At 37.0% G+C, this 13,059-nt stretch overlaps 1 protein-coding gene across 1 annotated transcript; it reads right to left on the bottom strand.

The window, feature by feature from the left end:
* Positions 1–1,417: 1,417 nt before the first annotated feature.
* Positions 1,418–3,185, bottom strand: LOC127795005 (UDP-glycosyltransferase 84B2-like). Its single transcript, XM_052326398.1, has one exon. The coding sequence runs from the start codon at positions 3,097–3,099 to the stop codon at positions 1,615–1,617; it is 1,485 nt and encodes a 494-aa protein (XP_052182358.1). The 5' UTR covers positions 3,100–3,185; the 3' UTR covers positions 1,418–1,614.
* Positions 3,186–13,059: the final 9,874 nt, after the last annotated feature.

Genomic DNA, 13,059 nt, shown 5'->3' with positions numbered 1-13,059 from the left:
AACAAGAAGAAGGAGGGGAGAAGATCAGAGGTCAAACAATTCAACCGGTTGAGATCGAGGACAACACTATGGCCAACAATGCGACGGTCATGGTCACGATGACCCAATGGCCACAATCACTGGAACGTCACCCACTGCCATGGCTAGATTCACGACTTTCACCTCACCCCATGTTCGCTGATGACACCATCTTCATCGATTTCGTTCGGTTTTCATCATCTCCATGGCGAACTTATGTGAATAGTAAAGAAACAAAGGTAAGGATTGTCCAAGAGCATACAAGTCTTGGGCCAATTACTCGTTCAAGGGTTAAAAAATTTCAAACGGAGCTTAAGTTATTTATTGGGAAGACTCCAACTCATTTGGAAGAATTAGAATTCAAAGTAAATAAGTTAAAACCCAAATTAATCATATTGCTTATTTGCTTGGAAGCTTCTGACCAAAATGCAACCTAGGCACTCCATGATCAAACCCAAGCAATCAGCCCATTTGGCTGGCCGGTCTTTCCACCAAACCCAAGTCTCATAACTGATGTCATGGATGATGTCACCCTTCATTTGTCCTTTATGTTTGAGAGTGTTTTGTCTTTATGTATCATTGTGTTTTATCATGACTTCATTTGTCAAAAGTGGCATGATGATATTTTTCTTTATACTTTTGATTTATCTTTTATCATCATTAACCCCATTTTGTCAAGAGAGCCAATCATGATTCTCTTTGTCAAAAGTGACATGATAATGTTTTACTTTATACTTTTGGTTTATCTTTTATCATCATTAGCCCTCTTTTGTCAAAAAAGGCAATGATATTGTCTGTCTTTAATTATTAGATTTGTCTTTGAAACTAGTATTTATAGGTGTGATCTTGTAATATTTTGGATGAATATTTTTATGAAGAAAGTGCAAAAGCATTTTTATTCTAATTCTTATCTAAACAATTCATTTGTTTAGTGGTGAATTTACTTAATTCTTATCACTCTTCTTTCTTCTATCTTAGAGTGTGGCGAATCAAAACTAGTATTTTCTTATTTATGGTGAACTTTCTTATCCAACAAGGGATGCTAATATTTTTTTTGTATTTTGAGCACATCATGAACCCACGAGAAGAAGGCAACCTCGTTTACAATGTGCAAGTCCCATCGCCAGTCGGTCACGAAAACCATGACAATGACCCACGATGGAGAAGACAACAAAACCCACGGGCATGGTCGATTTCAAGCCTCAGTTAGCAACGCTGACCCACGCTCGCTCGCAACACGAATAGCGGCGACGTATGCGACAATTGGCAACAACTATGGCCGTGGCTGGTTAAATGGCGTCGTTTTGCTGACTTGTCCATTATTAGACACATTAGCACACCACATCAGTCGCCACGTAAGGTAAGATGCACGTTTACTGAATCATTGATAAAATTGAAATAAAAGTAAAAGTTCGATGATCAAATTAAAGTAAAGATTAAAATTGAATAAAATTAAAAATTGACCCTAAATTTATGATATACTAGTCTATTGGGCCTTTTATATATTATGAGTGCAATATAAGAGTGACAACATTATAGAAACTGCTTCTCTCTGTGATCATGATGGTACGTGCAAAGCCAACATCCATATTCATGTTAACGCTCGACTACACAATTTGCAATAATCTCATCCACAAACAGCTGAATATTCCGGTCGGACGAGCCGCCGTTGGCCACAGCTTCTCGAGCGGCTACTTTCAGCTCCGCCGCGTTCTTCTTGAACTCCTCCGAACCAGGCCCCGACATAACTTCTTCAATACATCTTTCTACTTCTTTGTGGCTCACCAAACCGTCTTCTTGGTTAGGCCGGAGCCTCACACCGACCCGCAAAACATCGGCGATGAGCTTGGCGTTGGTCGGCTGGTCCGTCCACTGCGGGAAAGCAATCACCGGCACGCCGTTGGCGAACGCCTCCAGCGTCGAATTCCACCCACAGTGGCTCAGAAAACACCCGATTGAAGGGTGAAGCAGAACCTTTGTTTGGGGACTCCATGCCACAATTAGGCCTTGGCCTTTGGTCTCTTCTGAAAAACCCAGAGGCGGCTGTCCGTGATCTCCAGACTTTTTTGGGCCATCCGGCGGCTTCACCACCCAAAGAAACGGCCTTTTAATGTTTTTCAGAGCCGTTGCAATGCTTCCCATTTGCTTCTCCGATAACACGAAGAGGCTTCCAAACGAGATGTAGATAACTGAAGAAGGCGGCTGCCGGTTCAGCCACTCGATGCATCGGTCTTCAGATTTCCACATTTCGATTCCGACATCGTTGTCCTGGTCTTCTCCAAGAATAGCCGGCGGCACCAAAGGGCCAATCGGTCGGATTGGATTGATTTCGGACATCGAATCAACGGCATCTTTCTCGAGCTCATAGAATGAGTTGCATAAAACCCACTTCATCTTGTTCATGTTTTGGAACAATCCGGCTAGTAACTTCTGGAAGCTGCCGAAAGGATTCGAAGGAAGAACAAAAGAGGGAAGGTCCTCGGTTTTTAGAACTGGGATTCCTGGTAATTCCACGGTCATGCTATGATTTTCCGACGTGGGAAATGGATTGAGGTTGTTGTAGAATCGGTAGTATATGGCGAAAAGCATGGCGGGTTGAATCCAGAGCATGGCGCAAGGAATTCCATGCTCGGCGGCGACGTCTGCGACCCAGGGGACAAAGGGGTTGCAGATGATGCATGAGAATTTTCGGCCGGCGATTAAGGCGGAGAGGTTGACGGGTCCGGCGGCGCCGAAGGTGTCCATGAAGTGGTCGATATTGCTGCCGCGATCGTAATCGAGGCTGAAGCCGTCGGAGAAGAAGGCCAGCTGGATCCCGGCGCCGGCGGAGATGGCGGAGGACGAGGATTGGAGCATGCGGTGGCGGACGAGTTCGGTGGTAGCTAGGGTGACATGGAGGCCCTTGGAAATGAGGCGCTTGCCCAGTTGGAGCAAGGGATTGATATGGCCTTGAGCTGAGAACGATACCATTAGTACGTGAATCTCTTCTTTCTCAGCCTCCATGGCTGCCATGGGGATCCAGACAGAAGAAATTAAGAGAGAGCTGAATGGCCAAGATAGAGTTGGGGGATCTCTATACATATAATGAAGGAAACCTGCAGCCTTCGAACCACAACCTCAATCTGTTCACACTACCCGGTCATCTGTACAGTACTGTACCATCTTCATCGCTTTTCTCCTAAAATCCAAATGTAAGAACATGGTAGGCCGCACCATGAATTGAAAGTTAAGCCATACCCACTTTATTTCTCTAAATAAAATCAAATTAACTTGTCGTTATTGGACTTTTTTTAGGAGTTTATTTATAAAAAAAATAAAAAAAGCAATGCAATTTGCTTTTTTCCTCGCGCGTTCCGCAAAGAAGTCTAGGAAAAACCAATATTTAATTGTAAAAAATATTTTTTTAATTTTAATTTCTTATTGAATAAGATTTATTAAATTAAAAATAGAATCTTTATTTATTTTTAATGAAGAAAGACTTTCTATTCTATTTTACAGTTATAAAATATATATATGATCGAACGTTACATTATTTTAATATTTTTTTGGGCTCAAATTTTATAATAGTATCACTTGTTAGGCATCAAATGGATACCATTTAATACGTAATAAATCAAACATAAAAGAATTGTTTCTATAATGTTACCCGATATTAAAATAAAAAAACACATATATAGAATAAATACTTACATAAACATATATGAAAATTTGTCTGACTACGTCAAATCATTTGTTCTAAAATCCTTCACAATAATCATACTATAAGACCAACGGCATTCTCAACTGTTATAATTTACTACTAATGGTAGTAAAAATTTAATTTTTTTATAATTTATATAAAATATTTTAATTTTGACAATTATATTTTAATAAATTCGTGCAATTTTATCGATCATTCAAAATTAATTTAAAATACATGCATCAACGTGACACACTACCCATTATTAAAAAAATATTTGAATGGACCCTACATATATGTATACATATAGTGACACACTATCCATTATTAAAAAATATTTGAATGGACCCTACATGTAGGGCTCATTTAAATATTTTTTTAATAACGAGTGCCATGATACGACAGTAATGATGCATGCGGTCTTGACTTTGGGTGCTAAATAAAATTACATTCAATTGAGTCAATCAGGATACAATTATTAAAATTAAAATATTATAAAAACACAAAAAAAAATTGCTTCTATTAACCCTACAATTTATATTCTTTTAAATCATGAATAGTTAATAGTGAATATTAAAAAAAGAAAAAAAAAAGCAAACTAACAAATCGAAAAAGAAAAATATAATAGAACCATGTAGTGGCAGCAATTTTGTTTTCTCCCCACGACTTTTTCTTTCCCCTTTTCTGAGGAGCCAAACTCACTTGATGCCTCCGCAACACCACCCTGTGGCTGGCGAGCGACGAAGCGAGAGAGTTGAGAGAGGCAGTAAACGAGAGATCGAGGGGAGAGCCGGCGACCAGCGGCCAGCGATGGGGTGAGCCGGCGAAGACGATAACGAGGCTGCGTCAGCGAGCGATAGAGCCAGAGAGAGGCATAGAGCTCACGACTGAGCAAGGAGGGTGAGCGAAGCAAGTGAGTCAGGAACCTTAGGTCCTTAGCGAATATCCAAGTTGTCTAGCGAAGGCCACACCGAGTGAGAGTGAGAGATAAGTAGCCTGCAACCAACAACGAGTAAAGCACGAGAGGGAGAAGGGTAGGGGGTGGGCAACGGATGCTTGAACGAGAAAGGGACTGAAGGTTTCTAAAATTTATACCGAACCCGTGTGCAGCCAAAATTAATGGCGGGCCAAGGCTTGCATTGGGCCTACAGTGGCTCCGCCCGTGGTGCCATCCCCTTCCATAACAGTAATCTCACTATAAAATTAAAGCACATAACATATCATCATCCATCACTTGATACACTACCCAATCAATATGGCTAGAACTCTTCAATCTCTTACCGTCTCTCTTTTTTTTCTTTTTCTTCCTTTCATTTTGGCAAAAACCTCAGGACGTAGAAAGACAGAGGGCTTTCATGACAGATCTTTTCTGGCGACCATGAAGAATTCTGCGACGCTGGGGGACGTAGAAATGGAAAGTCCTGGTGAGATTGAGAATTTTATATCTAAATGAAAATAAAAGGGTAAGTTGCGTTCTCCTATAATTTAGGTTATTTATGAGAAAATTTTTGTGATTTAAAAATATTTTTATATATTACATTTTTTACTTGAACATGTCATTCAAAACATTTTTAAGTTCTTGTAATTTCAAATTTTTTGAGGTCTACGTTGCTTAATTTTTTTTCCAGACATCTCATCTAGACACATGTTAAAAGGTGTCTGAATAAAAAAATTTATAAAACATAAGAATTTCTAATATTAATTTTAAACTATAAAATATTTTCTTATAAATTGTCTAAATTGTCTTGGGTCCGGTGGTGTAACATCTCAATATTTTGAAGAAAAATTTATTCTTGTAATATCTCGAAATTTGAAAATAAATAATAATTATTCAAATCGGTGTTTGAAGACATTATTGAATATTTGTGAGTTAAAAGAAAATATTAATTTATTTGGGTATTTAATTAAATTACTGGGAAGTATTTATGAAAATAAGGAAATAATGATTTAATTTGTATTTTGGTGATTATTGAGTGTTTAGTGTTTAAAGAAAATAATTATTCATTGGGGATTATTTAGGAAAATAATAAAATAAATTAATTTAGTGATTTTTGAAAATTATGGGGTGAAAGTGAAATAGGAGAAAAATTGGATGTGGGTGTAACTGTGAGTTTCTGAAAGTTTTGGGGTGATTTTGCAATTTTTGAAAAGAAAGTTGAGGATAGGTTTAAAACTAATTAGAGGCGTATTAACGGTGAAGATGCGGCTGGCGCAGGCTGTCTCGCGCGGGGGGGGGGGGCTTGCGGCAGGTCGCGGGATCGAGGCGGAGCAGGCGTGCGTTTGGGGGAGAAATGCTGGTTTTAATCAGCAGCCTAGCCCCAAAACGACGTCGTTTTGGGGCAAGGCGGTGGCAGCCACGCGTGGCTGCTGGCGCGCCACGTGGCGCACGCTGGCCCCCCGCTGAGCTTCATTTTTAAGGCCGATTTCGGCCATTTTGCGAGCAGAAATCAGGGGAGAAAATGGAGAAGAAAGAGGCACACGCAGTGATGAAAATGGCAAAATTTGGGAGAAAATGCAAGCTTAAAAGAGGTTTAATTAGTTAGGTAAGTAAATAAATATTTATTAAACATTCTATATCGTTAAAATTTTATTTTGAATTATATTTTGTTAATTTTGAGAGTTTAATCTATTTACAGCGTGTATTAATTTGGTGTATTTAAGTGGGGAAACGTTGCAATCAACTTAAACGAGGCAAGCTCTCTTCTACCCTTGCGATTTTTTTTCATTTTGTGAACCCCTTGTCTTCCCTTAACTCGTTTCGGTATCGCGTATTAATTATATATATAAAATGAGGATTTTATTAGCGCGATTTAATTTAAAATAAATATGTGATTTATTGGGATTTTATTTACGGTGTGCTTACGTAAGATTTTTGACGGTTAAATTATTTATATTACACGATTAGATTTAATTAATACAAGCCATAGATTTATTAATCGCTATTAAACGTTTTACTTCGCAGCGGGAGTGCAAGAAAGGCAGGAAACGGCTGTGTAAAGGCAAGCTCCTAACCCTCGCCTCATTATCTTTAATTTTCATGAAAGACCCCGTGATTTCATGTATTTTATCACCTCTCCTACTTTAATTCGGCACCTAACCTTATTTGTTGAATTATTATTCATTTATTTCAATTTAAATTAAATTCGAGACTTCTAGAATTTTATTTGTTGTGAACCTATGGGGGTTTGTACCGCCCCCACTCCTTTTGGGAATGATGTTGAACCAGCCTGGGAATTAGGTTTCTAGACGTGCGGGTTTATTTATGATTTTATCGGGTTTATTTACAGTTTTTTTCGGATTTATTTATGGTTCGGTTAGAGCTATCGAGCAGTACGGCAGGGGTCGGTTGTTGGTGACGTTGGAGTAGACTATTGTACGGCCCTAATGTGGACCGTCAGGTGGATACTCCTAGTCACTAGCCGTTGACTAGTGCCGGGCACTGCTGACTAGCTCTACCAATATGTGATTTACTGCACGCTTAGATTCATTATATTACTGTTCATGATTTGATATGCACATGGGTACGGGTTGCATGTTGGGATATTCATTTATTGAGTATGCTTGGACACGGACATGCTAGCTTGGTCAGGTTGCATCCAGCACAGGCATATGCATCACGTGCGGTTTACTATGTGGGCGGAGCATGGCTTAATGCCTGGATGTATGGGCGCCATGTATCACGTTGATGCTCACTACACCATTGCATTGTTATGTGCATTGCATGGTTACTGATAGTATTTAGTTCTCGGACAAGAGTACCGTTCCGAGAGAGCCTATGGCTCGGGTGTCGGGAGTACCGACATGGACGGGTGACGGGAGTACTGAACCGAGACAGCGCGCACAGGTTTGTTGGAGATACATGTTGCCTTTCAGGGCAGCGGCAGGTTGGTATGGCACTTGGGTACCGTGTGTCTTATGTGGGCCTCAAGAACCGGTATGTGCTTTTATTTTGTTATGGTATTGTGTTGTAGCGTTTCATGGCTTGTATGTACCTGGGAGTTTATTCTGGGGAGAGTTTTCTGGTTTTGTGCAATCTTCAGCCTTTCTTCTCTTATGCTTACTGAGTCTCTCGACTCACTTTATGTTTTCATCATTCCAAGCAGTGATAGCGTGGGTCATGGGCAAGAAAGTCAGTTTTTAACGGCAGAGTCAGTATGGTGTACAGGCAGTCCCGTCAATCCTTATCAACTCTGATGTCTAAGTAGGGTTTACTCTATTATTTTGTACTGTGCCAGGTCTTTTCTCGAGTCTCGTGTATGTCGGCACAGGAGTCTATATTTATTTATTTATCATGTGACCGTTGTGCTAGCGGGGTACCCGTAACGCATGCATGTGTTTAGCTTCGCTTCCGTTGTCTTTATTTTTGTGTATGCATGCTAGGGTGATTTTGGTCTCGTGTACCATTCTTTTTTGCCTCCGTAAGCTCTCTCGTTCGAGTAATTCGGATGGTTAGGGATATCCGGGCGGCGATGGGGTGCTTACAATTCTTGTGATTGAAATGATTCCTTAGTGATTAATTGACAGCTTGTGGAGTTGAGAGCTTAATTGGGACAATTAAAAAGGATTATTGTGGTTGAATTAAGAGGTAATTTATGAGAAATCTAATATAAAATATTTATTTTATTTTATTTCTAAATAGAAGGGAATTAGAGAAAAATATTATGATAATCAAGAGCCTAAATAAGTTTATAAGAAGTTCTGACTTCATTGCGATTAAGATCATCTTGAGTCCTGAGTAAAGAATAATTAGGATCTTTTATCATGTTTTGGAGATATCTTTTTAGTAGATCCAAATGTTCAATCAACGTCAAAAAATTGATGTATCTTGATTGTTACATGGTTATGAACCTAAAAGATCACTCTCTAAATATGTAATGCGTTGAACTAGTGAATCTGATTTGATAGACTATACTTCTACAATTAAGAGTTAATAGTTGATAAAAATATTATTTAGAGTTAATGAGATTTTAGCAAAATATTAAATATAAGAATTGTTCTTAGTGTATAATTAATTTTCATATAATATTTATAAGTATAATTATTATACATGTATTATAAAAAATTAATTAATAAATCAAAAAAGAGTAATTGCTTACGTGGAAAGTAAATTTGAAAAGTCAAACCGCAATTGAAATGGGCAATTGAATGATGCGCCTGCAAGAGAAAATTCAAAAGGGAGAGAAAGTTCTCCCCCCTTCACTGCCGTGATATATATGATGACTACATTTATTCGTCTAAGGAACATGAATTTTTAGTTTAGGTGGTATTTTTTTATTGTTTAAGAAATTTAATGAACACTTTTTTATTGAATCATGAAAAAGTCATTCAGTTTAAATAAATAATATTATTTTATATTTATATAATATTATTATTAATAATAATAAAATCAGAAAAAGACCATCTATGTTGCACAAAAATAAAAATGTAAAAATAGATATTTTTTAAAAAAAATAAACATAAATAAAGTCTGAAAGAAAATGAAAAACATTTCAAAAAAAAAAAAAAAAACAACTCTCGTGAATTGTTTCCGTGCAACATAGGTGGCAACCGAAGGCCCCCCTCTCCCTCTGCGTGGGTAAGCTTCCGATTCCCGTCTTGTCTTCTTCATCTCGTTCTGTCCGTATTCTCTTCCTTCTCTCTCGGCCACACTCATATATATATATATATATATAGAGAGAGAGAGAGAGAGAGAGAAGGAGATGTTGGATGGTGCAGCATTTTGAGAAGGAAGAAATTGCAAGGAGTACTTGCAATCAGTGCCAGTGTCCATTTGTGAAATGAACAGATCAGCTTCCGCGAGAAGCTTTTCGACGGAAAGTCCATGAGATGGGCGGAAGCATACTGGGAAATTAATAGTAGGAAGAACAAACAGCAACATGCAGATTCTTCGAAGGAGTTCGTCGTGGCCGTTGCAAGAGACCAACGCGGGCAGCCGAAAAACAGCATCTCCGGCACGGTAAGAGTTGTCGGTGGCCAGCAGTGTGCTGTGATAGGCAGCGTGGTCGTGATTCATTCTCTAGCAATTCCAGCATCTATGACAGCAAAAGTTGCCAGCGGTGTCAGCGACAGTGGTTTTCAGCGAGCTTTCGACAGCTGTTCAGCAGGAGTTACCAGTGTGAATTTATAGTCACCGCCCCTTTTGTGATAAGCCGGTATCCCTTTGGAAGATCAGCCCCAGCTCCGATTCATCTTCATTGAGATGGTCTTAACACGGGTTTAATAAAGGGTTCCAGGGCGGCCTACGGGTGGATTAATTTGATCCTCTATGCTTGTGAGAATGGCTTGATCAGTCAAGGATAGAAATCAAAACTGGTTCGGGAAGCAAGTTGGTAAGTCAGTACGTGATAAGATCGCAGGAAGCTCGATTGGGAGACCGAATTGTTCGGGTTAGACGCATAATAGAAGCAACCGGCATAATCTTTAAACCTGACGTAAAAGTTATAATTTATTGCATTTTCATATTATGTGATTATGTTTTTATATGTATATAGCTGCTATCATTATATTATACAAGAAATGATCCGTTTTCACATTTTATTTATTTTGTTTTTAAAAAAAATTAAAAATTGATTTGGTATCCTTGCATCTACTATCTACTACTAAACGTTAGAAGGTGCAATATTCGTTGCTTCCTTTCAATAGGTTGATGTCAATTGTCATTTGAGATACCATGCTTTTCGCAAAAAATTTCAAATTCAAGCGAGTTACATTCCCCTCCATGATCTGTACATACTTATATTGGACTTCCTATTTCTTTCTCAACCATTGCTTTATAGCTTTTGAAAACTATTAAAGGTTCGGACTTTTCCTGTAAGAAGTACACCTAGGTTTTCCAACTAAAATTGTCAAAGAAAGTAATAATATATTCTTTACATCTATTGGAGACATGATTATAATTGGTCCACAAATGTCGAGAGTGTACAATCTCCAACAACTTCCTTGTTATCTGTGTTTTTCCCCTATCTCGATATTGCTTGTTAACAATGCATTCTTCTCAAACATTTGAGGGACTTGTAAAACTTAGAAGATCAGCTACCATGTTCTTCTAGTGAAGCATTCTTAGACCACCAAAATTCAGATGACCATAGCGAAAAAGCCATAGCCAAGCCACATCGATCAATTTTGCTAAGAGACGTAACCAATGAATGTTATTGAGATAGAGAGGGAAAAATCTGTTATTTGAGTAACATTGCCTTTGGTTTGAATGGTTACTTTGTCATTTTCCTATGACCAAGACTTTCGAATTGTCTCCAAACTTCACATTATCTAGGAATGGATCGTCTAGAGTGAAGAAAACTAACCTATCACTACACATATGATTGGTACAACGAGTGTCTAGATACCACAAGTTCTTGTTGGCTTCTTCTCCGAAATAGCAAGCCATTAACAGGGATATTTCTTCCTCATTTTTTGTAAAATTTAAATTTTTGCCATTGTTCTTGGATAGATAAGTTGGACATTCAGAATTGTAATGACCATACCTGTGGCAACGATGGCACTCAACTTTAGACTTGTCTTTTGGTCTATGAGTGGTTGAGTACTTAGATTAGTTCTCTTGATGGGCTTTGCAGCCTGAGTTTCCTCTGCCTCCTCTATCCTCGACCTCTATGTGCTCTATTTGATGTAGAAGAGTAGTTGCCATTTGAAGCCTTTAACGTACGCTTGCTCCTCCATCTCTTGCAGATTGAACTTCTGTTCGTGAACTCTACAATTCATCAATTGAAAGCCCCTCGATATCATTGGCTTTTTCTATATATAGAGCAGACAATAAAATTAAATTTTGGTGTCATGGATCGAAAAAATCTTCTCAATAATGGTGATGTCCGCCATCTTGTCACCAAGAATCTGCATTTTGTTAACAACTACCTCGTGAAAAGTAATTTGTGACTTGACTTTCCCGATTGCATCCTCAATGTTTCGAATTACAAATGAAGTGTCTAAATTAAAGCTGCTGCCACTTTGCCCTTGCTAATTAATCGTTGATACTTTTTCTTCAAGGAGTCCCATATATCCTTGGAGGTATCCCTTGCTAAGAATGATTTCCAAGATTGAGTAATCAATTGCTTGGAAGAGATAATTCTTGGCTTTAAGATCCTTCAGTCGCTGCTCTTCTAACTTCATTGTTTGCGTTGCTGTCAACACAACTCTCTCCATTGGTCCTGATCGCTACTCCACTCTCAACAATGTTGAGTTATGTTTTGATGATAAAAATTAAACACAAAACTTTAATGAAGTATTTGATAAGATTCAATCAAGTAACTAAATACCTGCAATCGAGTAACACATAATGATTAAAAAAATTAACTGATTATGTGTTTATTTTATTGGAGTATTATGTTGGAAAGTCTTAATAGAGTAAATTAGAATGATAATCGAATAAGTATTATAATAGTCGATTAATTATATTCATTAGTCGAGTAATAAAATTAAAACAAATTGACAAGTCTGAACTTGCATCATTAATCGGCTAAGAAGAACATGTCAATTGAGTATTATATAAACTTAGTCGAGCAAAATATATAATTAAAATGAAAATTTTTTATATTTGTGTCATTAATCAACTAAAAGATAAGTGTTAATTGAGTAACCCATTCTTTAGTTGAGTAATTTAAAAGTCTTACTTGAGTAAAAAATATGAAACAAAAATATTAAATCTCTATACAAAAATAGTTAATAGATTAAAAAGATATTTTAATCGAATAATATATACACTTAACTGCATTATATGGTATAATAAAATTAATAAATGAAGAGTGAATCTCTGCATCTAAATTATTAGTCAACTAAGTAAAATTTGTAGTTTGAGTAAAAAGTCACGTCTTACTCGATTAAATATTTAAAATAAAATAGATGTTACATAGCATTAAATGCTCGCATAATTATATTTCTTAGAAATTTTAATTTTATTCTAATCATTCTCTGATATGGCATAAAATTTAAAATATATGTATTAATAGGAATGTTTCTAATATGACATAAAATTTGAAATATATGAATCAACTGTTACCTTTACAAAGAAAAAGTAATATTTCTCATATGCCATGAAATTTGAATTACCAAAAAAAAAAAGAGGAATGAAATTTGAATGGCCAAATAAAAAGGAATGTTTCTTATGTGGCATGAAATTTGAAATATATGTATTAATTGAAATGTTTCAAAAATGGCCTAAAATTTGAAGTATATGTATTAGCTGTTATTTTTACAAAGAAAAAAATGAATATTTCTCATATGGCATGAAATTTGAATTGTCAAAGAAAAAGGAATATTTCTTATATGGCATGAAATTTGAAATATATGTATTAATTATTATCTTTACAAAAAAAAAAAGGAATATTTCTCATATAATATGAATTTGAATTAGC

The sequence above is a fragment of the Diospyros lotus genome, chromosome 1 (assembly GCF_014633365.1).
Source record: "Diospyros lotus cultivar Yz01 chromosome 1, ASM1463336v1, whole genome shotgun sequence".
Lineage (NCBI taxonomy): Eukaryota > Viridiplantae > Streptophyta > Magnoliopsida > Ericales > Ebenaceae > Diospyros > Diospyros lotus.
The sequence above is the reverse complement of the archived record's forward strand: the minus strand, read 5'-3'. Positions and strand labels throughout refer to the sequence as shown.

Excerpts from the sequence above, each read along its gene's own strand:
- LOC127795005 (XM_052326398.1), bottom strand. The coding sequence starts at position 3,099 with ATGTATAGAGATCCCCCAACTCTATCTTGGCCATTCAGCTCTCTCTTA.